This window comes from Lonchura striata, chromosome 7 (genome assembly GCF_046129695.1).
Source record: "Lonchura striata isolate bLonStr1 chromosome 7, bLonStr1.mat, whole genome shotgun sequence".
In the NCBI taxonomy this organism is placed as follows: Eukaryota; Metazoa; Chordata; class Aves; order Passeriformes; family Estrildidae; genus Lonchura; species Lonchura striata.
The window spans coordinates 5,875,828-5,902,897 of NC_134609.1; the positions used below are offsets into that span (position 1 = coordinate 5,875,828).

The 27,070-nt window shown below is 37.9% G+C and overlaps 1 protein-coding gene across 5 annotated transcripts in view; it reads right to left on the minus strand.

Annotated features, from left to right (window-relative positions):
• WAPL (WAPL cohesin release factor) overlaps positions 1-27,070 on the minus strand; it is a 135,159-nt gene that overhangs the window by 3,623 nt on the left and 104,466 nt on the right. For 4 of the 5 annotated variants that reach the window (XM_021536198.3, XM_021536199.2, XM_021536197.2 and 1 more), the window contains 13 exons: positions 23,257-23,352; positions 19,998-20,150; positions 19,625-19,761; positions 17,561-17,672; positions 12,260-12,487; positions 8,316-8,427; positions 7,336-7,433; positions 5,711-5,787; positions 4,358-4,533; positions 3,930-4,045; positions 3,073-3,234; positions 1,655-1,862; positions 415-503 (listed from right to left, as the gene is read on the minus strand). In XM_021536198.3, coding sequence (XP_021391873.2) covers positions 415-503; positions 1,655-1,862; positions 3,073-3,234; positions 3,930-4,045; positions 4,358-4,533; positions 5,711-5,787; positions 7,336-7,433; positions 8,316-8,427; positions 12,260-12,487; positions 17,561-17,672; positions 19,625-19,761; positions 19,998-20,150; positions 23,257-23,352 — 1,764 coding nt within the window. The remainder of the gene's footprint in view (positions 1-414; positions 504-1,654; positions 1,863-3,072; positions 3,235-3,929; positions 4,046-4,357; positions 4,534-5,710; positions 5,788-7,335; positions 7,434-8,315; positions 8,428-12,259; positions 12,488-17,560; positions 17,673-19,624; positions 19,762-19,997; positions 20,151-23,256; positions 23,353-27,070) is intronic. The other variant, XM_021536200.3, reaches the window with a different exon arrangement.

Genomic DNA, 27,070 nt, shown 5'->3' on the forward strand with positions numbered 1-27,070 from the left:
GGACACACACACAAGTTCATCTGATTTCAGTGGAAGAAAAAAACTAAAGCAGACTGATAAAGAATAAAAAAGTCTTATGGTAACTTGCTTACTAAAACTATTGAGAAGGAACAGGCTTAGCCAATTTTCCTCTGCACTTCCAAAGTTAATTCTTTTGCTGGCTACAAGGAAGGGGAGAGAGGTAGAAGAGGTCAAATATTCAATTCCAACTGCTTTTGATAAACACAGGGATGTTCAAAAAAATTGTTTTGGCTGGAAAAAACTCTGGCAACTCTTCCCAAAACTGTATACATCAGTGTAGCTTCACCAACATATTCCTCACACTGAAGCCAAATTTAATAAACCCCTTTCAATACAGTAAATTATCACTCCATTAAACATTATACTGGACTTAAGATGAACTTATTCCCTTACTGGACTCTCCTGGCAGAGACAGCCTAGAAGCAATGCTGTGTATGAGGCCACAATGCAGTCTTCCATGTGCTTCCCAGCATGCTGAAGAGCTGTAAAAGAGACAACAGTCTATTGTATTCTCTAAGCAGCTGGTATCTTTTACTGCTGCACATACAATCCTTCATTATCACTTTGCAGAATGCTTTTTCCTCAAACAAAACGAGCTTTTGGACTGAGATTTCAGAGATCAGGAAACACCACACTCACTGACTCAGCAGCACATTCTTGACAAGAAAAATGGTCTTCATTCAGTTTCAACTCATTCTGCTACACAGGAATTTTGCCATTTGCCATTTCCATGTGCAAACTGTATGCTGAACACCCCAAACTACCAATGCAAATGCTTCATGTGATACTATATGCCTCTAAAGCTTCCCCCAAAGTAGTTTATTGTGTTAAGGATAACAGGCACAGCATTTTCTGCTGATGACTCAGCATTTTGGGAAAAACTACAAATAACTGCTGACACCAGTTGATGGAGCTACAAAAAGGAGGAAGGATATAAAGCAAGCCTGGAAAAAGTAATATACCACACCTTACACATGTAAGATGAAAACACTATTAAAAGGCATACGCTGCATCTACTATTAGAAGATTAAGCAATAAGGAATGCTATTTCAGATCCATTTTCCAGAGACAAACTATGTAACACGTCAGAGATACTCAAACTCCTGGAACAAGCTACCAGAGATGCAGTACATCAATGCACTACACAGGTATCTCGGACACCACTGACGGAGGGAGAAGACACACAAAAAGCAGATGGGGACAGAAGAGGCAAATAGAGAGAAGAGGGAAAAAACCCCAACCCTTAAAGTAGATTGAAACAAGAGCCCTGGGAAACAAAATTAAAGCTGGTAACTTTCAAGGACTGTTCCTGAAGAACAAGGTAACAGCCTAAAAACCATCCTTTCCAGAATATTTTGTACATGGAGTGTCCAAAACTTTCTGTTGTTTTTTTTTCCTGTTTCTTTTGGGTTTTATTTTGCTCTGTTAAGAAACAGATAAAAGGTAGAAGCAGTATAACAGCTTCTACTTCTCATGCTTCAGATCTGAATGGTTCCTATATATGCAGCAGTTTCACTGAGGAAATCCCAGCCCGAGAGACTGGATGTAGATAAGAAGCAGAGGACAAGGAGAGATTTTATACAATCACACTGTTCTTTGCCTTTTTTGAGCTCATCACAGCCAGACAACGCACCTTTATTAAGATCAAGTTCTTCATCATCTTCTTCCTTCTTATCCTTCTCTTCAGTGCTATCTGACTTCTCTGTGGAGACCCACTGGATCTCCCCACTTGTCTCCTGCCATTCCCCACTCTTATCATGCTGAGCTGTGGGAGCTTCTTTAATCAGCTCGTCCGTCTGGCTCTCAGCCAGCTGTGCTGCTCGCTCACACTCCAGGAACAGCTGACGTGGGGAATTCCAGAATTTCTGTTAGAAACTGAACCCTGAACACATTGACTTAATACTTTTATTTCCTGTTCACAATTTACCCCTTAATACAATTAGCCTTCAATGCTTTTCTTAACAATATGCTTTTCTTCCTCAAACCTGGCCCAACACCAGTGCTGTGCTCCACAGCAAGATCTCCCTGCCTGGCGCTGAACCACTTGACAGGCTCCTCTTGGGCATCATAAAAGTTTAATCGCTTTCCTGGAGACATGGCTGGAAGACTAAAAGCTGCCATAATTTCCTGTCCATTTTTGTTCTCTACCAATTTTCCTTTGTTTTTCATGCTAATTATTCCTTCTTGGCTTCCTTAGAGCAAAAATATGAAGGAGTCATTTAAAATGAATTCGCAAAGAATGTGAATGAACAAGGAATCCCATATTAGACACTTATTTCTTGTGAATTATTTCCTAAACCATGCAACCACTAGTTTGAAATACAGCTTTGCTAAGCTACATCCATTAAGATATTAAATATTATTTTTACTGATTTTTTTGTCTGCTACTGAACAGTTATTTCACAAAGTTAAATACAACTGCTAAAAGCATCCATAAAATTAACTCCACTACAACAAAACATCTGTAATTTCCTTTCAATTTTTTCATTTTAGTTTGCATGGTTAAACTAATTTACCAAAATTACTGGTGGATTTTTTAAAATATATTTTTTAATTGTCTTCATTTTATTGGTGAATTTTTTTCTTACAGTCGATTTAAGAATGCTGTTTCACATCCATAATCACTACATCTGTATTTTATTGCTTTTTATAAAGGATTACCTTGTTTTTTAATTTAAAGTTGCAAAGTCCCAAAAACGTAGTATTTTTTAAAAAATTATGGAAGCAAAGTATTTAAGAGAACTAGCTTACAGATGGTTTAAAACAGAAGTCAAAGTAAATAATCTAGGAACAATAAAACTAGAAATAAATTGTATGGGAACAAAAGAGTTTTACTGGATGTCTGTAAACCACAGTCTTTTACAGGGAAGCTGTTTCTGTAATGAGCAGCACTGCAGAAATCAGCTGTGAGCAGCAATCTTCCCCATACCTTGCTCCACTCCTCAAAATACTGAACAGAAAAACTGACATATTTTCATTGCTGATTTCTCCCTTCCTCCTGACAGTCTGATAATGAGAAATGGGAACTACTGCAGGACAAACACTTCTCACCTGCACTAAAGCCTGAACAGCATCAATCTGTCCAGTTATCTTCAGGCTTTCGTCTCCTTCGCCTGTACACAGGGAGTCGAAAGAACACGATGTTTCCATATTGACAAGGCAGTGCCTGTTCCGGGCACTGTATTCCACCAGATTGATCAACAGACCCAATCCCTGCAAAATTGGAGAGTTAAAAAAGATTACACACACTGTAAAAAAAGATGATTTAACAAAAAACATCTATTTAGATAAACATCTTTGGCCCTATCTTTCTGAGAATACGCAACTTATGAAATAGTCTGACAGACAGTGGGATCAGAATTTCAAGAAATACATGATAGAACAGAGTTCCCTGTACAGGAGAACTTTTATGCAGGAATCTGTTTTTCCAATTCTGAACATGAAAACATTTTTGGAGCTGAGAATTCCTTTACAGAGGTCAGGGATTCAGGTGTGCAACCCTGAGCTTATATTTGTAAGAGATCCTTCACATATGCAATTTCACTGCTGTTATTAGGCCACTCTGACCCATTTTATATAAGTTGAGGTAAATCTGACAAAGCTTTTAACTCAAACAATAATATCAAGCATATTTCCAAAACTGAAAATATGTTTGAAAATTATTAATTCACATACTTATTTAGCTAAATCTCTTTGTTCATCAAGCAGTGCACTTTTCCCCATCAAACATAGGGAAAAAACCCCTCAAACCCACCAAATCCTTAAAGAAACTAAGTACCTCACTTTAGGTATGTATGTGATCACTGAAAACTGTAGGGGGCAACTATTCCTTAATAAGGAACTAGAGCAGCTCAATGCACAAGAAGGAGGCAAATACTTTTCTGTTGATATGAGATACAAGAACTTACTAGCACACGGATATCAAATCTCTGTTCTTGAGGTAGGAACTTTGGAACCTGAAGCACACAATTCATCGCTGTGCCTATCAGACCATCTTGTTCACCTGTTTTTGTACTACCCCATTCTGCAAACAAAGAGTTCAGAGGCTCAATAGTGAAAACACATTTATAATGGTAAGCAGCCTAATAAAAACCTTTTGGCTCTAATGACAAACCAGTCCCTCTCAGTCCAGGCCCTCATCTGAACATTTCACACCTGCAATTCTTCACCCAGCTTGCAAAGACAAATTACTGAGGGCTGTAAGCAAACATCTACCATTAATAACTCCTTTATAGCACTGGACTTGAAAAACCATCATCAACACAAAAAAATATTTACACTAATGGTTTATTTGACATCTCAGCACAGAATATGCAAAAAAAAATTGTTGTCTTACCATTATCATTTGTCAGGTTGAGCAAGACCCCAATGATGGCCCTCATACAGTCTTCCACGGCTTTACCCACGTGGTTAGTTACATTCTGGTGAGGCACAGACTTATTGTCTGGTAAACAGATACTGTCTTCAGCACGATTATATCGCTGGATTAACTCCTCACAATGCTGCAGTGCTCTGCAGGGAGATGATGCAGAACAAAATTATCTTTGCAACATATAGAACATTCCACCTTTAGACTTGTTTCACAAGGGAAAAACCTGACACAGAGTTTTATGCAGAATTTTTCTGACACCCAGTCTGTAGGGACAGATAATAAACTTATCACCTAAAAAATCCTTTTATAAGATCAACTGGAAATTGTGAAAACAAAAATCTGGAAATCTTAGCTTTTTATCAGCTTGATATTTCAAGAGCAAATTAATTTTCCTTTCCAGCTTCATCACATAGTCTTATAAAAGCTATCTCCTGTTCCTACAAACCCAGCCTCTCATATCCTCTGACTATCCAGCACAACACGATCTGACGGTGTTACCAGAATGTTCTCTTCTCAGAACTACTTCCATTCAGAAACACATGACTTCCCAACAATAAAATTCGAATCTTGTAACACCAATGGACCACAAGCACGACTTTACTGCATAACATCAGTTTCATGTTAAACCACCACACTGATTTCAGTTACAAAGAAAACCAGAAATGTCAAAAATATATGCTGTTTTAACTAATGTATTTAATTGTGGTTTGCTTAATTTTTATTTAAAGAAATACTCCAAATATCTAACCTATAACCATGAAATCATAATTTCAATGAGGTCTGCAGAGTCAAACCTTCAGCTTCATTTGTTCTGTTATGAAAAGCACTACAAGGGGCAGACAGGCTCTGTCAGCCAACTGAGACCTCACCCAGATTGATAAATGGGTTAGAGGTGTTTGTACAAGAATCCCTGCCAGGGAGAAATGCCAAGAACAAAATTTCACTATTTTAATTCTTAGTTACACTGTCAATTCTGCTATGCTCCATTCCAGTAAACACTTAAGCATAACAAAACCACAATAAATAAATGTCACTTCACCCTCTTCTGTGTTCCTTTTTAGTAGAGGAGGAGCTGAATCCACAGTCTGCAGCTTCCACAGACCCAACAGTAGCAGCCCTACACACTGGTAGTACTCAGGTGGTTGCCCAAACCCCCATCTACATGAACTTCACTGAATGAAAAATCAAGAGTAGAAATTTTGGGGTTATTCACCCCTAGAATCTTCTGGTATAAAGCACTTATTTTTTTTTTTTACCCTATCATGCGAGGTATTTTGCAAAACTGGGGTTTTTGGGGATTTTTTTTCTACAACTTACTTAGCTGAGGAGACTATGAGCTGAGAGTCTTTGTATGCTATAAGATAGCTCTGATTTTCTGGATTATGCACAGTTACCTAAAGAGAGAAGGAGAAAGTAGTATTAAAAAGAGTCTTTACCCCTGGAAGAGAAGCATTCCATTTTACTACTATTATACTTTATTCAGCTCCACATTTCTTGGCTATTATGCAGTGTAAACTTTCACTTCTCATTTTTCAGTTTTCAGTTTATTTCTCATTTCCTTGGAGTTTTCATCTTTAAATAACTGTGGCACTGAAGATAAAACCATCTTCCCTGATAAAGTACAGAAACCATGCAGCAGAACGTTCGTTTTGCCACAGCAGAACCCTGAATCCACACTCTGGGACTACAGTATCCCAAGTGCGTATAGAGAACACAATTATTTATGTGGTATTTTAAGGACTTGACATCAAATCCACTCCTGAGAGCTTATTATGCATCCAACCGTAACACTCAAGATTCTCCTTGATTCCCTTGGCTGAAATTTGGAATCCATTTTCAGAAGCAACAGAAGTTCTTTTCTTGGACTTGCATGATTTGGCATGTTTTGAATTTTGTCATCTCTCCTAAGTTCGTAAGGATCTTACTACATCATGAACACCCCTAAGTCCAAATTTGAATTTTCTAACACTAGACAAGGCACTTCTACTCTTGCTTGGCAATTCCATCTACTCAATATAAAAGCAGAAAATTACTCTGAATATTTTTTCTCACTGCTGAGAAGAAAGGTAAAGAGAATTTTTAAGACACCCTTCAACAATTGTTCTTGTTTCTCAGTTTTTAGGTTGCATTTACACTATCTTTAAGTCTGTCCTTCTATTTTAGTGAAGAAAACAAATGACCACTGTAACTATTTGCCCTCTACTTTGGATTTAAGGTGTTGAGCAAGATTCATTGACCTGTACTCTGATCCCAAATGTTTGCTGCTGTGTGGAGATGCATTGCTAGAACATAACAAGGCTCTTCTGCTTTCTTAGGGTATCACAACAGAAACAGAGTAATACCAGTAACAAACACCAACCTCGGTGTATTGCAGACACACACACACCATTCCTGTCAAGTAAACTCTACAGAAGTACCACGTATTTTGATTTTCTTACGAGTTCTCAAAGAAATATTTACCATCTGCATTTGCACACTCAACTGTGACATGACTCATTTGCCTTTCAGGACAATTTTCTCTTTCAGCACTTCTCCAGCTGATGGCTCAAAGTAGCAACTCTTAACATTGATTTCCTGCTTCTAAGAAAATCCCACTTCTATAATGATCAGTTATTACTAGGCACACATTGGAGAGTCAAAACTCATGCCTTGAAAACAACATCCAAAAACAGCAGCTTTTTGTAGGAATTTAAGGAAAAACATCATGTTATGCTTAGTTATTTTTATCAAAAATAATCTTGGAATGTGGTACACACATACAGAATAGTACATTAGATTTTCAAACATTACAGAAACACTGATAAGCATCAGAAAATTAGTAGTCTATAAAAAAATAAAAATCAACCTTATGTTGCTATAATGTGACTACACACTGAAAGACTGTAAACCAGAACTGCTTAAGAAGCAGCTTTCAGAAATGCAAAGGATCTGCTCATACTCACACTCTCCAAGACCCGTAAACATCTCTCTGCACCCCATAACGAAGCAACCAACTTCTCTTCATTTTCATCACTGCTTAGGTGATCCACACATTCTTTAACTAAACACAAAAACAAGTTGTTTTCCTCCATGAGTAAGAGGTCTCCAAAAGCCAGGTGTACAAACTAACCAGCTACTTAAAAATTGTTATCAACTGAATTTACACTTGCACACCTCTAATGCCAGGAAATAAGCATGAAGATGTGATCAGCACTCCAAAAATTTTCATTTCTCTAGGTAAAGGAAAAAAACAAGGAAGACTCTAAGGGAGTCTTTCAGAAGAGGAGAGAGGCAGGACAAGCACACACTTCCCCAACTTTACAAGTCTGAAACCATACCTTGAAACTGTGTTCAAATTGAATACTTTCATCTCTCCAGTCCCTTCTTTGTTCTCCCACTGCTTACTTAAGACCAAGCTTTATTCAGGTCAAGAATTCATTTAGAAATGTCTCTTTTCCTAGCTAGGAGATTCTGATCAAAAACACAGTAACTGAGGCATATCCTTGAACCCTCCCCCCCCCACCATTTCCTCTTTTCCTCTTGTCGGGTTTACTGCCTTTGGTATATTTAGTTTAAAAATATCTGGTCTGTAAATAACTCTAGAAGACTGTAACAGAGATTGTACTCTAGAATAAGTGTGCTATACAGAAATACTTATCAATTCTGTCCAAGCTTAAGCCATTTTTATTCTCATACATTGTAATGCAATGCTCTTACACATTCTGCTTAACATGAAAACTACTTTCAATCCCACCTGAAACAGATTAAAATCACTAATATTTCTCAGTTACTTGATACTGAATTGCGTATTTTGTTTTAAACACTGGTAAGAAAAATACACAATATTTCTATTTTTAACCACAGGAAATGAACATTACAAAAAGCAAACATTTTATTATGATTCACTATTTTTTCACACTTTTAAGCAGTATCCCCAGTGTACCTTTATCTACAATATGATCCAGACCACCAAGAAGTCGCAATTCTTCTTTAAACCAGTCCCCAGCTCGCTTTGAGGTGAGAGACAGTAATGTCTCCATTGCCAAATGCCCAGTCTGAAAGAGTGAGGTTCTGGAATTAGTGAAATGAACATATGCAGCTGTAGCAAATAATACCAAGTCACACAAATATCCGTCACAGGAAAAACACAAAAACGAAAGTATAGATTCTGAGAACCACCACCAGAGGGAGCAAGAACAGACTGAAAAATACACATATCTGAAAAAATCACAGTACTGATAAAAAAGATACTTTGCATTTTCAAATTTTCTTTATCTTATTAATAGCTTAGAAAACCCAGTAAGACTCCTATCATCTGTTTCTCTTGTTATCAAAATAAACAACTGGAGTAAGTAAATGGACAAATCATCCAGGCAGTAAAAAATCAAGAAAATCCCCAGTGAACACAGCTTCTCAATCTCTCAGATACATTGGCTTTGCTACTCAAAGATCCCATTTATCGCCAACGGAGGTATTTTGTGTTTTTAATTTTAAACCTACATAATAAAGCAATTAAACTGAACAATTGCAGGAAACCTTATTCTATTTACTGATACAAGTTTTTCACAAAAAGGAGGAATACACATATAAATTCAACAACGATAAAAGTAAATTCACCCCCTGCAAATGGAAGTAGAACAGTACGCAACAGGCTTGAGCAAACACTCCATTGTCTCAGTGTGAGCCCTCCCCCCACCCCCCAGCATCTCCAGCTGCTTTTCTTGCTTTCAAAATACTTGATTTCCAAGGAGGAAAAGAAAGTTAACACCCAAAGTTGTTTCTGGATTGTAGGAGCAAGCCCTGCAGCACACTGCCACTATGAGCATAACAGCAACAGCATTTCTCCACGGCAAATGGAAGAACCCTTGGGTCTGCAAAGGGTTGTGTGCATCAAGAGAACACAAGTAGCAGCAAATCTACAGTAGGTCAGTTAATTTCCTAAATAACTAGACCATAAAGGCTCAAAGGCAACAAAATATTTAAAACACAGTGATTAATTTTTTGCCAGAGGGCAATAAGACTTCCAATAACCCTAAAATACTATAATCTGATATTTGTACACACTTGATAAGGATGGCATTTTTTTTAATAAAAGCAATGAAACCTCATAACTAACTCTCTTGCTTTTGAATAAAATAATCTATTGCATTCAAAATTTTTGTCAATTACTAAAAATTTTAACACCAAAGGCCCAAAACATGGCTGCCTTAACATTTCAGCCTTATGCTGAGAGTGAAAGCAGGATAAGCTCTTTGACCATTTGAAAACAGAAGTCACTCCTGAAGGCTTTTGTTATGATGCAGCAGTGAGGAGGCAGCTGCTGCAAAAGCAGGAGCTCAGAAGGCTGTGCTCACTGACAGGTGAGCGCCATTTGCTGAGGTGAAGGCCAGGTTCTTCAGGCTTATCTTCTTTTAATGCAGCACAGCGAACCTGGAACAAATTCAACCTGCACACACCTCCTTCTTGGTTTTTGGGTTTATGTTTTTAACATAAATAGCTATCAAGAGAACAGAGCCTTTGAATATTCAAAAGTTAGTCTAGCCACACTTCCAGACAGACACAAGGTTGTCTGTGGAAAGAGGGAGGCAAATTGATCACCTTTGCCTGAAGATTCAAAAAAGCAAAGGTGTGACTGGTTAGGCACAAACTGGAGGTATAAAAACACACATATCTTGCTTCTCACTGTGTATGTCTGAGTCTGAAAACGCACAGAGCTTTTCTTTACCCCCAGAAGATTGGCCTTTTTTTTGCATTTTCTGCCTGTCATTTAGTACAAAACAGAGATCACTTATGGTATCTCATGACAGGGATCTACATGAAAGAAGCTTGATCTTCAACATATGAAGTTCATTATTGTCTCAACTTACCATTGCTACTATTTTAAACTGGAAGAGAACCTAATCATCTCATTTGGATTGCAAATATTCTCTAAATACTATACAGTCTCTACTTCTAGATGGTGCAGCTGGGAGGAAACCAGCTTCCATCTGTGAGGTACTACAATATTCAATGCATTTACAGCAACAGCTCAAAATAAATTTAAGAAATAGAGCTGCCTCAGGGAAAAACCCTCAAATAAAGCAGCTGAAACTGATGGCCGAGGATATTAATGCTCTCTACTCATGAACAACTTCCTCACAAGACAGAGACCCTTTTGATATATCCTCTCCTTTCAAAATCCATGTCTAAGAAAAAAAACAAGAACAGAGTTACAGTTCATAAAAAAGCAACAGGCTAGATCAGATTATGAATATGAGAAAAGCTCAAGCAGGAGACAGTGGTCTTTGTGGCTGGATGCTTTAGCAATGAGGAACCTGCACCAGCTGTTCCATGCTTAATAAAGGGAGCTGTCTTACATTTTATAGTACAAGAGATATCCTGGCACTGACAAACTCTGCTATGTAAGCTGCCTTCAGTGCCAAAACAACACTGAAAGAAAACTCTGATTATACCAAATCCTAGCTGATCACCATCTAGAGAACATTCTGTGGTGGTATTTTCAGACTGTAAACTTAAAATGCAGAATATAATCTCATGTTCTTTCTTTCTCTGCAGATTTCCAAGGCCAGAAAGTTAATTCAAGCTCCCTACCAGCACCTTCCATATATTTGTATGAAACAAGCCTAAAAATTGAAATTTGTAATCCATTGTCACCACAATCTGATGGCCAAAGTTACAATAATGTCATGGATATTATCTTCCTCACCCAAAATTCAGCTCTTGCTAAAGCTACAGAACAGTGGTACTTCATACCAATTCAGCTCTCTGTTCCATAGCCAGAATTTGGAGAGAAAACATCCCAAGGAAACTCTTCCTAAACTGACACAAAAGTCCCAAAAGCTACACAAGAAAGTGCCAGCGCAACAACGCACATAATCTTTTAGTCTAACTGAATATGGAACACAATCCTGACTGCAGATTACTGCCAGGATTTGGAACTTTACTTGCACTGAAAATCTCTGAAAAGCTCACTTCATAAGCAATAAATCAGAAGCTTCTCCCATTGATTATAAGTGTTACAGAAAAAAGGGTATAAACATTACAGAAAAAATGTCAAAACCCTAATAAGAATCTTGAAATGAATGTATTACAGGATGTCAAAAAATTAAGATCACACTAACATCAACTATACTGAAATAGGGCAAAAGCAGACATTACTTCATTTTGTGATTTATGGCTACTAATCTAATCAATCTGTCAATCAATTCTTAAAATACACTCTTCTAAAAAACGTTGCAACTTAGCCTTTTTATTTTCTAAGCTAGTTTGATAATAGCATCAAATTTCTTTTTAAACAGAACCAGTTCACTCTGCTAGAAATGATGGTATTTTCATAAAGAGCAAGTACGTTTGAGAAAGGAAGGAAAAAAATTCATCCACATTCATGGTAAGCAACATGCCACCACACTTTGGGTAGGGAAAAATCAGTTTCTGCAAGACAAGGTTTTTTTTTAAATGTGAAAACCTGAACCACAGTTTTAATTTAGTACACTAATTTAGTAACTCTCATGCACAAACGCCTGTTTGTGAAACTACTTATAAAACTTAGACTGACTCCCTTTCTTTGCCTATGTGTGAGCATCAAACACACAGTTATTTTGTGTCACTTGTTTGCAACTTCTCCCTGTAACTAGCTACCCTTAGCAGGGCCAAACGCAGACACAGACAGCTGAAGAATATCCTAACTTTATCCAACAAACAACCTTTGAAAAAGGCAATTTCAAATTTGAAGAGAACACTTGAAGTGCAGTCAGGTACACATAAAAGGTAAATGAAATACCAGGAATCCTTTGCAGGCGACATGAAATGAAAGATGATGCTTTCAAGTTCCATTTTATTAAGCATTCCACAACTGCCAAGACTTTCCAATAAAAGCATGTTACCCACCGTGATGTTTTCGAGATCAAGATGTTTGTTGTGAACAGTCTCACATAGTCTCCGGATTTTTTCCTTTATTTTATTCATGTCTTTTTCATTCAGCAGCTTGGCAGAGGAAGCATCTTGTTCCAATTCTAGAAGCCGTATCATCAGATCTAGACTAGCTCTGTCCAAATCCATGTTCAAGCGATCTCTACTAAGGATGTACATTAGAGCTGCTGTACAAAGGGACAAATTCTTGGGTTGGGAGAGAAAGACAAAAAAACCAATTAGCTTTTACTAATCATTTTAGGCAGACCTTTCACTATTTTTAATAAATAAGCTGAAGATTCATACAAGAAAAGGCCTGACAGGCCCCATTCTAGCACTTGCATAAGCACCCACTGTTGAATGGAGATTCCTTCTACCAAGTTACTAATGCATTCTCCTGACAAATAAAACTGCAACACAAAGCACTCAATAGATTTACAAAACCCTAGTAGAAAAGCAGGGATTTCTACTTTTTAGAGACTCAGTACTGCAGACAGAGTAAGAAATATTAACTCTACTAACATAGTATTAAAGGAGAGACAGACAGCAGGGGAACAAAGTAAAACAGCTCAGGGTACACAGCAAGGCAGGTGAACAGTCTGATTTGAGGAGATGAACTGGTGATAGCACCAGAAAATCCAGAGATCATGGGGACAAGTGTCTGCAGGGAGGGAGTGCCTGGGGACATAAATTCTGATTCTGCCAAATGGGTCTGTCACTCAATAGTTTATCCAAATTTTTCCACCATAAACACATTTCTTTCCAGGGGAATTCTGCTTTTTGGAGGTAGCCAGAATGTAAACCAGCTTCCCCTGTCCATCCCCATTAGCCCTTAACATGTGAATGTTATTAACCTGACTGCCCATATTTTACACAGAATTGGTGTAGAGGCAGATTGACTTGCTAAAGAACACTTGATTCTTCTTGAAGAAGGAATTAAATTCTACCTTCATGAGGCTCCAGAAAAGCCAAGGCAGAAGATGACTGTCAGGAAGGGACAGACAGCAGTGAAGCAAGGCCATCCATCCCTGGTGTCTAAGCACCACACTTGCACTGAGCTCCAAGTTACAGGCAAGAGGAGAAATGTTCACTGGGAACAGAGGTGTGCTGAGCACAAAACTGTCAGAAACCTCTGTCAATAACTGGAGGAGTTGAGAGCTGGGGGGGGGTGTATGGGGCATATGTGCTCCTTCTGAGTTCATCCATCGCAATTGTTTCTAAGGTAAATAAAACATGGAAACAAACTAATTCTGGAATATAAATGTTGTACAGCTCAACAGGAAAGAGCAGAATTCAGTGTCATAGCAGAGGAACATCTGTTTAGAGTTCAGCTAACCACCAAAGCAATCATTATCTACTCTATTTTAGAAGTAAGCAATAATCACACCTGGTCATACTAAGCAATATCAGCATTTCCAAGACAGGATTAGGCAGCTGACAGTCTATCAAAAGCTATGTCAAAACTCATTCCTGTCTGAGTTAAGGAAATCCTCAGGTGAATAAAGACTTGAATCTGACTGAAGATGTATTGGAACTACTGAAGGAAGGAAGTAAGAGTTTCCAAATCTACATCTTTTATGAATACATGAAGACAGGGTTGTTAAAGCTACCCCAGCCTTTTATCACTACTCCAGCCTTCCCAGATATAAGGCAAAAAGCATCCATGTGAACTGTCTGCAGCAGGTATACATTGTTTACCCTTGATTGTCAATAACTTTCTCCCATAAGCCTTACAATCTTATTGTTTTAGTTACAGAAATTGTTTACTCTTCATTTACTTGCAGCTGGCTTAAACTGTACATGTCAGGTTCCTTGAAGAACTGGGTACTTGCAGAATGGCAGTGATTTAAACAGGACACAGGCATACACACAGTCCAGAGGAACCAAAGGTTAGCTAATCATTGTTCAGCCAATGTGGGACTTCATCTATGAAGAACTATATTTAATGACCAGCATTATCTAGGTGAGTTTCGTGGTTTAAAAAAAAATGCTCAAGGTCCCAAGGGATTTTCTATGAACTAGAAAGCATGTGGCAGTTAACAGAGGGAAAGTGCTGAATTTATAATCTGGGCTGCCATTATTTAGGCATTTCAAGAAGTCAGACTTAGATCATTACTGAGAAATGCCTTACATATACCCCAAAGTCTGGTAAGGGCAATCACACTGACTCTGTAAACATCTGTACCAAGCCCTCGCCTTGTTCCAGGTTCCCTTCTTTTCAACCCAACCAGCTTTCCATTATGAAGGGAGTAATGGTTCTTTTTCCTCCTGCATCAACTCTGCCAACACTTCCCTTCAGACTGACCACCCAGGTTTCAAGATACTTAAATGTAATCAGATCACCAAGGCACGATGCAGGAAGTTTAAGGCTGCAGGAAGGCTGCTGGAAAGCAAAAAGGATGGACTGGCTCTGTGTAACAAGAGCCAGGTTATTGCCACAGCACATACACAGCAGAGATTCAGGCCAAAAAGCCTCCAACTGCTGATGTGCAACAGGAAAATAGTGTTGATATAAAAGTGAGGACCTCAAATGTGAATATGTTTACAGCATGGAAGAAACCTGCTTCAGCTTCATACCAGTGATAAGAGTTTTGTAAAGCTGGTTTCTCCTAGTCCCTATAGTCTTCATCTTGAGTAAAACAATTCCACATTTTGCTCTGATCTTCTGTGTTTAATTAACCACACTGACTGAAAGCTATCTCATGCCCTACCATACACAATTCTGAGTTTGGAATGAGGGGAAAATTGTTGTTACAACTCATATTTGATCAGTATTCTAAGAGAACAAAAAACCCAACCAAAGAACCAAATCAATCCTTCCAAATGCCACCCTTACAGACTGCAGTAGGAGAGTGATTTGTTTCAGGTGAGCTTCTCTCATCTCATTCTACTCCTCAAGATGCGTAAAACACATTCTGCTTCCAAATAAAAGCAAAAAAAAAGAAAAAAGTAAAATAAATAAAATTTGCTCTAGACATAAATTTCACGGAGTATCTAACTATGGATTTGCACACCATACTTCTACAGAGTTCAGGAAAACATCCTAGTTTGAATATACACTCCAGAAATGGCAGACCACTTACACCCACTCTCATCCTTGTCTTCTCTTGCTTGTCCTATTTATACTCCAGCTTGTGGGAACAGATGGTTATTTTCTAGGGTTCAGCACTACATATAATGCACTTTTATCTTTTTTAAAGTTATTCTCATGCTGAAGACATTATAAAACCACATTTCTGTGCTTAACTACTGACAGCTATAATGGAATATAGTTTTTATTTTAAAAATTAACAATGCTTCAAAATCTTTACAAAGCAGGACTGAAGAGACAAAGTCAATTAAAAACTTATGTTTAAGCACAAGTCTACAAGAAAAATTTGGTGGAACAAGTAATTTTCACATTGTTATTTTTGGGTAAAGCTCTGTAAGATAGATGGTATTTTGTTTTCCCTGCTGGTTCAAAAAATGCCAACTGCCAGTATGCAACTGCTACTTTATACTCCTTATGGAAATGTTAAGAGTCCCCTATACACTCAGTCTATTCTACTGCATCTGAACAATGAATGCAGCATAAGTTCGTATTTGTTTCCATTAACAGTGTCATTGTGGCAGTCTTCCCATTTCTTAAAGAAAATATTAACCCAATAACTGTGCATTTTTAGCTCAGTTCTTATTTATCCTACAGGGATTTGTGCCATGCATGTAAAGGTGAGCGTGATTTATTATTCCTCAGTTACTTTGAACTGAGATTTAGTGGAGAAATTTCTATCCACTGGAAAAAAATAAAGTATCAGTGAAATAATTAGTGAATGAAAGGGTAGTAGAGACAGACAGTACGCTTATCCAGAGATGTCAGTGTTGAAGCACATACTGTCAGTAGTTAGGGCATACCCATTAGCATTTACCAAGAGTAGTTTGATAAGTCAGTAATTTCACAATACTGTAAAATCAGTACCAAGAGTGTACTGTAACGATATTTAAACATCAACTATCAATTTTTTCTTTGACAAAAGGGAGCACTTCATCAAATATACTGAAAATAGTGAATATAATCAATGCTTTTTGTTACTGCAGACTAATAATAGCATGCAATTTCCTTTCGAACTGTATGTGCTAGTTCTTTTGAAAATGAAAGAATAATGGTAACTGTTAAAAGACAGCCAAAAATACACCCAAGCAAACTTATTTTCCAGGGAACTGTGGCTATCCTCTACCCATCTCCTGCAACTCAGTGGTGCCAACTGTCCTCAATAGAGTGGCTGTACTTCATTTATTTCTAATATCACTTGGCACTATTTTGACAGCTCACAAAATGAACTCATTGAACCTGGTGCTGATGTTTTACAATTAGCCATTACTAATTCTTGAGGGAGATGGAAAATAAGCTATTATTCTAAATCAGTTACTTAAAACTACAGCTTTTTCCCCCCACCCACGGTAAGATGTCAAATACCATCTCTGAAATGTCTATATCTGTGGGTGCTAAGTTGCATTCTGCATTGTATGCCACACTTCTAGAGCTACTACAGAAAATTATAAACCTGACTGACATACACAGCTACTACCCATTTCAAATAAAATCTCATCTTTTCAGCTTTCGTAAAAATATCTCAAGGAATATCCCACAGAGGTAACACTGATAACAAGGAAAACTAAACTGCTTCAATTTAACTCTCAGGTCATGTTACCATAAATAGATGAAACTTACATTTCCTAGAATCCAACAGACATTATATACACTCAGGGCATCCTAAAACTGCAATTACAGCAGTGCTCAAGGAGACAAACACAAGACATTAAAAATCCCTACAACAGCTACAGAAGAGGTGGTAATTCCCATACAAGCATTGGAGATGAGCACTGAGAGCCACCTCTAAATATAAGGAGGAAGGATTCCTTTCAAATGCATTTGAAAGAATTTAAAATGCAACAATAAAACCCTTAAAAAGCTAAAGATAATAAATAAAATAGCAATCCAAAGCACAGTCCATTTTTACAAAATCCCTAGCTTTTTAAAAAAGAATTTCCAAACCCAGAAATACACAAACACAGTGGAATAAGGAATTTGTCAGCGGAATACAGGCGCTCTCATTTTTTATGCTTCCTAAAATGGAGCCACTGATCCCAGAGGCACCATTAGATACACTAGACTATAAATATAAACATATATACATACACACACACCAGTACACAGTATACTGCCTGCTTGACCTTGAACAAAATCCCCAGGCAGCAGAGCAGGTCTCAGCAAACTCAATGAAACGCACAATGCAGCCGTACCTGGTGGTGCTGGGAATCATCCAGTGTTTTGAAAACCATGGCTACCATCCCGTGTGCTCGCAGGTGCATCCGGAAGCTGGGCATGGCACACTTGGTCGCCAAGCTGATTACACTGCAGAAAATTAACTGGGTTAGAAGGACTGAAATGACCACACTTAACAAGAACAGCAGGTAAACAAGTCTTCAACACAAGACTGACCACAGTCCTCAGACCTTGGCAAACTGTGTCAGCTAAAATTTGTCTAAGGCAGGTTTGCAATTGGTGAGCAGTGTTTTATTCAAGTTGCTTAGCAGTACCAAACTATGTCTGCTTTAGTTTAAGCTTGGCTAAAACCAGGATTTTAAAAGCAGCTTGAATTTGCTTCTCCAAAAAAAAAAAAAAAAAAGGCTGAAATTTTCCAGTAGTTAAATTGAAAGTAAAGTGCCACAGATTAAGCATGAAGCTCTGATTTACAGACATGGAAGAGCTCATTATGGACCAAGACATTATGAAAAATTGTAAATGTGAACTTCCATTGTTATCTAATGATTATCTAATTAACTGACTAGTCTCACTTATGCCTAATATTACTTATACATAAAACTTCTTTCTACATTTATTGCTGCATTTATGATTGATGGAAATACAAAAGATTTCAGAAAAGATCTGACAAATGTATCAGTAATCACTGACCAGCATACGAATTTATTTTAAAAATGGCATTTTTCCCGTAGCTTTCTCAGTAAGCTGTCTGCCATTTCTAGCACAGTGCAACATAACTGCTAAAAATACATTGCTTTTAAATGTGCACTAATGTGGGAGTGATTCTGCAATCAAGTCTTCTTGCTAAGGAATCTGCCTGTAAGAAATTCACACAGTAAGGTGTTGAAAATAATAAGTGGTCTTTCTATCTCCAATCACAACAACACCAGTTAGAGCTTACTGACCTGTTTGAGTCTTTTACGTCTACTCCTATCCTTACACATTGATTTCCTTTGGGAAAACACTTTCCTTTTAATTTATTAAGTGAAAGAAAGTATTTTTTGTTGTGCTTATGTAAGTTACATTCCATTATATAAATTTGTGAATAATTAGTTAAAAATTAGAGTAATTTTGCCACATGAGAAAATAAGGAGCACTTGTATGAAAACTATTCCTAAACTGTCATTATAGTAGCAATTTATTCTTATCATAGTGTATAAACAAACTGGGTGATAAGAGTTCTTGTACTTATATTCCAGCAATAATATTTATTGCTAATTTATGAGGAACAAATATTTTAAAGTAGCTGTCTTAGAGGCATAGAAAGCTTTTTCTCAGCCAAAGTCAAAAAACAAAGCACTGCCATCATCTCTCTCTATGGATTCAAGCTTTTCTGTCTCTACTATTTTAGTTTTACTGAACAGAAAGGAAAATTTAGGTATATAAAAATATTATTGTATGGTTATTTAACCTTATTACAATTACTTTCATGTCCAGGCAATTGACACAGGTAACAAGTCACAAACTTTTCCAAAATAAGATTAACATTTTTGATGTCAACTTCACAATAATGTGTAACCTGAGTATTAAGAATAGTCCAAGACAAGTTAAGGAGCCTCCCAATTAATATTGAGGCCTCAGTCTTTTTAGTGGGTGCCAGTTATGTAATTTCTCAATAGAAGATAAAGAACAGACAGCTGAATTTAAACATCTCACTACTACCTCAGTTCTAGATTCTCATTAAACTCTGCAGTCTTAGGAATTTTATTTTAGAACTGAATTTGCATTAAAAACAGAACAGATATCACACACAAGATGCACTAAACAAAGTTATCAGGAGGTATTTTTTTAATTTACAGCAAGGATAACAAGTGAATCAAAGATGTCTCTTACAGCACAATTTACTATTTCATCTTCATAACCATACTGCTTATGATTATTCAAAATACACAATCTTAATTATTATTTTCAAATTTTACTCTTTATGGCAGAAGTGTCAAGTAAATGTCCATGAAATTTTAAAGCATGATTACTTCTGATGCATATTTAATTCAGTATTCTCTTTTAAATACAGGTTCCATGTTTTGTATTAGATGTCTTACCTAAGGCAACGTGTGTTTAGGGGCTGATTGCTCTTCAATCCACTTAGCAAGTACTCAATATCATCTGTGAACTCTTGATTTTCACCAAATTCCACTACATCATTGAAGTGCTTTACATGCTGAACAACAGTGTATAACTGGAAAAGACAAATATTTTGACCTAAGTAAGTTGCTCTTGGGATTGATAATAATCTTAACAAGTACAGTTTAAAAATCTATTCAGTTTTAAGTGCAAGGAAACATTAAGATGTTAATAAAGGCCATTCAAAATATTATTTTTAATAAGAAAGCTAAATTGTGTTTTGACACTGTTCCTTCAGTAGTTAGGATTACTAGTAATTCTTTATCTTAAAAATTTGTTAAGAATACTTACTTCTTTGTCTTCTTTCCTACATTTCAATGCAGTTACTATCTCTTGATAGGGCTGAGTAGGTATTGTCACAGTTTTTATCACTTTGGGAGGTGGTGCAGGAGCCTTAAAAACTCCATCATCTTTATGAATTGCCTCCTTTGAAGATAGCCTTACCTATTAATAAGAAAGTGCTACAATGGGCAGATGTTTTGAGCATGAAAACATACACTAAATACATCAGGAAACAGTACAGGTGTGCAATTGTCAAACTCACATCTTGGGACTATTTAGCCCTTGCCTAGCACTACCAAGATGTACATACACCTAAGCTCTGTGACAATGTGTCTACTCTTAAATACAAAAAAATACATTTCCAAGTATAGGAAAGATCTAGTAGAATTCTGAAACTAAAAACCAGCAGAAGAGTAAAATGTTCCTTATATTGGTTCCTTAAGCCTCAGGGTAAGTAAACCAACCAAATTGAGTATTTATAAACAGTATTTATTTGTTGCTCTTTGAAGTCTCTTACCCCTCTGCACTGGAGCTTCCAGGAGTGCCCAGGCTGGCTGCACCGTGAAGCCCTGAGGAAGTACCGAGCTCTGACGGGAGCACAGCCCTGAGCCAGCCCTGCCTCAGCCCAGCCTGGCCTGCAGAGCTCTGTGCCAGCTCTCCTGGCCCTGCCTGCCAGAGGACACTGCACTCCTGTCCTACCCTCCAGCCTCACACTCCAAACTCCAGCTGCCCGGAGGCAGGAGACTGCCAGTACGCATTGTGCAGCAGCACAACAAAAGCCACACAGAGCAAGGAGAGGCACAGAGCAGCCCTCAAACCAGGTACAGCACACTCTTAGCATTCTCTTATCTGTGCTGTTAAATATTTTAGGAGCATATCATAGCACAAAATACAGCAGAACCTGTTCTACAGGGACGAAAGAACTTGATGTTAGGTCTAGAATAACTACTGACACGTTTCCAGACAACTCTGGCAAGTATTACAGGTTTCTCCTCGACTTAGTTTGCTGTATTAGTTTGAGGTTACTACAAGCTGAAGTGCAGCTTATCTTCAGATTACTTCTTTGGCACAAAATCTAATATGAAGACAAACTACAGCAAACAAGGCACATGGGAAAAGACCTCCAAATGCCAAATTCTAAATGTACAAGTGCCAATTCCTATAGGCATTTACTCACCCTCAATCTCTCAGTAACATCATGTACTTAGCTTCCTTACACAGAAAAATGAGAACATTTTAAGTGTGGCTGAAAACAGAATGAATATGCAGGCATAGAAGATGCATGACCTGTTACTCCAGGGGATAGCTAGAGAGAAAACCTTCTTATGCATTGTACACTGACAGACAAAATTAAAAGCCAAAAGAAGCTGCTATATTACTGAAGTATTCTTTACATTCTGCCTCTATCACTGTGGCATTTCAGTATTCACTCACTTAAGCACCAGTGGCAAAATGGTAATAAACCATCCTGAAAAACTGGTTTAGAGCACATACTGGAGGATTGATCTTATCAGTATGTGAACACAGGAGAGCCACTGAAGGATCTCATCCAAGCCTTGGTTAATGGCTGCCCCTTCAAAGCAAACTCCAAGGGTATTTGGAGAGGCCCTAAGAGAGTACTTGGCATAAGCACTTTGCATGCTCTGAGTTTCTCACCATAAGCCTGAGACAGATTTCTCCCAACCTTCAGGTGATAAATTTCTACAGAAATGAAAGAGGCAGGATCCCATATGCAGGAACTACCATAGAACATTTGGCTCAAGGCTCATTTACCTTGTAACTTTGAAGTATTACACACATGTAAATCAGAGTTAAAAACCACGTCTGAAGCAACTTCAGATGTGCATCATAACATGAGCAGCACATACAAATTCCCCTCAGTGATTTCTTCAGCCAAACCTCTACCACATTCCTGAATTAATATTCTGATGGTTCCAGATACAAAGTAGAAGTCTGACAGAAGACAAAAGTGACTGTCTGAATGAATGAAACAGATATTTCCCTAGCTTGAAAAAGCCATATCCAAAGTCTGTCTGACAAGACTCACACAAAATCTGCCCTTAAGTCAGCTATCAGAGTACTTCACAAAAAACAGTACCAAGAGATTCAGTAAGCAACAAAACCTTCACTTCAAAGGTACATAATTTAAATTGAAAAAAGGGCTTAGGAAAAACCCAGGGCTGAAATTTCTGCTCTCTCCTCAGACTCTAGTGGACATGGCTGTTTTCAAATCAGTTATCTGCATTTTCCAGGCATTGCAGTTAACATCCAAAGAAGGCTGTTCGGAATACTGTGAGGTGACAACCAAAAACAACCACAAACCAAAGAGGAAGAAGTACTAGAATACCACAGAGGGGTAGACATAAAAAAAAAAAAAAAGAAAACCCCCAACTCCCCCTCAGGAAAACAAAACAAAACAAAACAAACAGAGGCAAAAAACAAAACCAAAAAAAAGAACAAAATTAAAAAACCCTACAAACTGGTGAATTGGTGACAACAACAAAAGCTGAAGAGTTATCACTGCAAAAAGATCTGCTTTCTTATTTTCTGTTTTTAGGCCAGTACTATCAGCAAGGCACCAAATGAAATTACATTAATTGACAACATACAGTACTCTCAGCATAATCAGTAACAACTTCTGCAATATAAGCTGAAGACCCTGGATTCTCAGAGTCTCAAAAGAGTTAAAAAACAATTACTTTGAGTCTCAAAACAACCACTTACTTTTGGACAAACAACTTCAAGAACTGTTTTCACGCCGGTATATTTTTTTATATCCAAAATGTTGGTATTAGCATTTCTGACTGTACACAGAAAATGGTGTTTCTTTCATAGTATCTAAAGACTCAAGTCAGCCATCAGCACTACTCCATTATAAAGGAAAAACAAATGAAAAGGCTCTTTTCAAGTTTTTTCTTTTTCATCAGCAATTTGCTGACTTCTGTGTTCATTACTAAGTTAATCTTGGGAGTTCTCTCAGAAAACGGAATGGAGTCCATTGTTAGAAAGCTTAACTTCAGCACTGGGAAGCATAACTTGAAGTATTTTTTTTTAACTATGTTGAAGCTATATTTAAGATCCTATTCTACAGTACTTCCACTAACAATTTCCTTTCTATCAAATTCCAATGGCTCACATCACAAAGGGGACCTCATTCTGAGTTACTGTGACATTATCAGATAGCAAGAACTTGGGTTAAAAAAAAAATAATCAGTGAATCTGGAAAGGAGATTTAGTAAACTTGAGAAAAAAACAACAGTTTACTTACTGGGACACTGGGAGTTTTCAAAGCTGGTGGTGCTGGCAGAGCCTCTGATTCTGGCTGGTTCCAGTGTCTAGCATTATACACTGCTTTTGTGGGAGACTAAAAGATAAAAATGAAAGTTATTTCTTAAGTAAATTACCAGTAGTCACTATACACTTCAAAATTACTGTAGGAATACTGTAGCCAAACAAGGAAAAGAAGCCTCATTTTCCCTGCTGAATTCCCAGCAACAAAAGTTCTCAGTATCACATGTACTGGAAAATCAGAGAGACTTTAAAGCACCTGATGGTTTTAAAGACATACAGACCCACTCAAATGGCAAAAGACATGATATGTATGTATTTAAAAGAATCTTTCAGTTGTCTTATCTCTTAAATTTATTCAAAGGCAAAAGGTCTGCAACCTTCCTAAAGACAAAAACTAACAGTTCAGGGAAAAAAACATGTTAGAAAACACCATGTCAGTAGAAATATGACTGGTTTAGAAACAAAACTGCAGAACTCATATACTTTAATGCTAGGAAAAATAAGAACACTCAAACAAAATGCTTGAATCCATATTAAAAAATTAAGAGGTCTTTTTTAGTCTTGTTCAAAAATGTGTTAAGGCAAATCAAAATGCATCAAAATTTACTGTCCTTGAATTTTTGGGAAACATAACATACTCCTTAGAGGAAGCAAAGACAGAATTCTATTTCTAGCATTCATGTTTACCTACTTGCACAATATTGTTCTAGACTAATACAGTATTACAATTTTCACCATTTCCCACCATGACATGTATCAAGTAAACTCTCTAAGTACCTCCTTCCTCCCAGCAGTTACACAGCATTTGAAATGTGGAAAAAGTATCAAATAAACATTTTCTGTCAAAATATAGTGTATTAACTATTTAACCCAAATGCAGCTCAAGCTCACAGAGGGGCTACATGTGGCAAGCCCTAGAACCAGCTAGGGACTGAGCACCACTCCACAAAGTGCAACAAGGTTCTAGCATGCCAAAAGCTGGAAAGCCAATTCTCTAAGTCAAGGGTTTCTGTATTATTGCAGAGTAAAACTCTACTGTGCTGCATCCTCCCATTCTTCCTAAGACAAAGCCCTGCCAAATAAAATTTCAAGGAATATTAGCGGAATGAAAGCCTCAACTAGTAGTTTTCAGAGCCCAAAAGCACTAACCCATTTCGGTCTCCAGACGAGAAAAGCCTCTTTCCCACCAAGAGTGTGCTTTCATGTGGTCATGAGAAACTTGGATTATTAAATTATGTTCCTATAGCAGTGCTCATTTACTGTTCATCAACATGTATACAGTAGTTATTATCTTAAGTTTCATCAGTTTTGCAAGGAAGCTCTTTTAGATGGTATCCGTTCAGCTCAAAAAGTTTAACTGAGAAACCAATTTCATGTTCAGGACAATTCAATTACAAGAGAACATCTGAACCCACAAATAGGAATACAGTGTCTTATGGATCCCTATATGAAAAAAGGTTAGAAAATGGTTCAGATGTTAACATTTTTCTCCTATACCTCTCCGAGCAGTAGATATTTACCTGAAATCTGACTAGGGTCTGCAATGAGCAAATGAAGGACAATTAATAAAAAAAAAAAAGTATCTTTGTTAAGAAAATGCAAGTTTCACAGATACCTGCAATGGAGAAGAACCACTGAGTGTTTTCTTGAATTGCTCACAATTGCTCCACGCTTCATTTTAGTGCATATTTAAGACTGGCAAGAGAGGGTGTCCTATCCTGGTATACAGGATAATTCCAGGAAGCAACACACTCTGATCAGTAACCTGCATGGTACAGCATTTTACAGAATCCGACTGTTTGGAGTGAAATTCTCTGCCTGTGCCCCGCTGTATGCTCCTTTTCCTTCAGGCCTTGTGTTCCACCAGGAGCCAAACACAGCCCCTGGCAGGCACAGGGGAGCAGAGCCAGGCTGGGTTGGAGCATGTCCTGGCAAGGCAGCAACTGGGCCGGTCCCTTGCTGACCACACCAGACACACCTGCAGCCTCCTTGGCTTTTCCAAATCCAGCACCTCTGCTGTGCACACACAGGGCAAGGAGGCCCAGCCCACAGGAGCACATTTGGTGCTTGGGAGGGAGTTACAGCTAAGTACACAAGCAGCTGTGGCAGTGCAACCAAACGGGCCACGCAGAATTAGTGCGTCTTCCTCAGCAGAGAGCAACAGCTGATGCGTAGGAAAGAGTTCAGCAGGGCAAACAGATAAAAGCAAATTCCTTCTAAATACTCAGGGCTCACAGGCTTCCAAAGATGGCATGCTTTTTGTTTAACAGTCAAAAATGGGCTTTTCTTCTCCCATCTCCCTTAATTCCTTACTAAAGCAAGAGCTAGGGCAGCCTAAAGTGTTTTGTGACATGGCAGTTTACAACTTAACCATTGCTAGTGCAATAGAGAAAAAAAGACTACATTTTACATAAGAAAACAGGTAATGCCACCAATAAATGCCTGTTCTGAGAAATGAGGACATCTGCATTTAATGGCTCTCTTGTAACAGAGCCTGAAGTGCAGCTGGAAATAGTAATCCTTAAAATCCCAAATGTCTATGGAAGGTTAGTTTTAGTGACCATTCTTTGTAGGATCTTCCACTTAAAATCAGAAAGGATCTAAACAAGTGATTGGCCCGTGATTCCATACCTTCCCAGCAATATTTCCTTAGACAGCCTACCACTTGCTATCTGGTCACTCTCACACTGCCTGCAGACAGCTGGTCCACCAAAACACACCTTTGAAAATCCAACATGGTTTTCCAAAGAAATGTGTTCTAATCAGATCTAACACATTATGCAGAGACTTTGGAGCCTCTCTTGCAACTCACATGGACTTCAACACATCAAATATGTCCCTCCTTTCCAATCACCTCTTAAAGCAATCATCTCACTTTGCCTTGCAGCACAGAATTAGGAAGAATTTCCAGATCAAGTGCAAAGAAACTGTGCCGATATCCATCAACCAGCGAGCACTGTGTGGACTTGCTTTGGATTACTGTGTGACAGAACCAAATCCAGGAGAAGTACCAAAGATCAAATGAATGCTGGTGAAGAAAGACTTTTCAGAAGGGCTTAATCACAAAAGTGAAGAGGTTGGTTTGTTTGGTTTTGGGGTGTTTTTTTAAAAGGCAATTAAAATGCTTGTGATAACAAGATTCCCTGAACAAGCAACACTGATATTTAAGCAGCAATAATCTAAGAAACTTTCCCTTAAAGACAAGAAAACCTTGCAATTATTCAAATAACAGACTTTCTTTAATAATTCCTTCTCTCAAGACTAACTTGGAATAGATGCAAGTGGAAGTACATTAATTCCCTTGAATTCTGTGTTCTTAAGGCAAATATGTCCTGCAATATTAATCAGCTGTAAGAGCCTCTGATGAATAGCAGGAGTTTCCTTTTTCCGTACATCTCGAACTGACAGCCGCTTACACAGAGACACATGTCTGAAAGACTGCAAATATTCCAGGGTGGGAATAAGGCATATGGCACTGTGGGACTCTGCATGTGGTTCTGGGGGGTTGAGTGCAGATACAAAACCATGACTAATGCCAGGGATTCTACAAAATGCAGAGTTTTACAAGATCATCTCCAAATGGCATCAACTATGGGTCATGCTTAACCTCCCACCCCAAAAGCCTCAAAGCTGAAATTTTCAAGAGCTGGCACTATGAACATACTGATGCAGTGCTGTCTCTGCCATTCATAGATGTCAGAACAGCAGAAAATAGGAGCCAGGGATATGAGTCACACAGAAAATACTAGCAAAACACGGAAGAGCATCTATCTGCAGGCAATAGTGCTTTC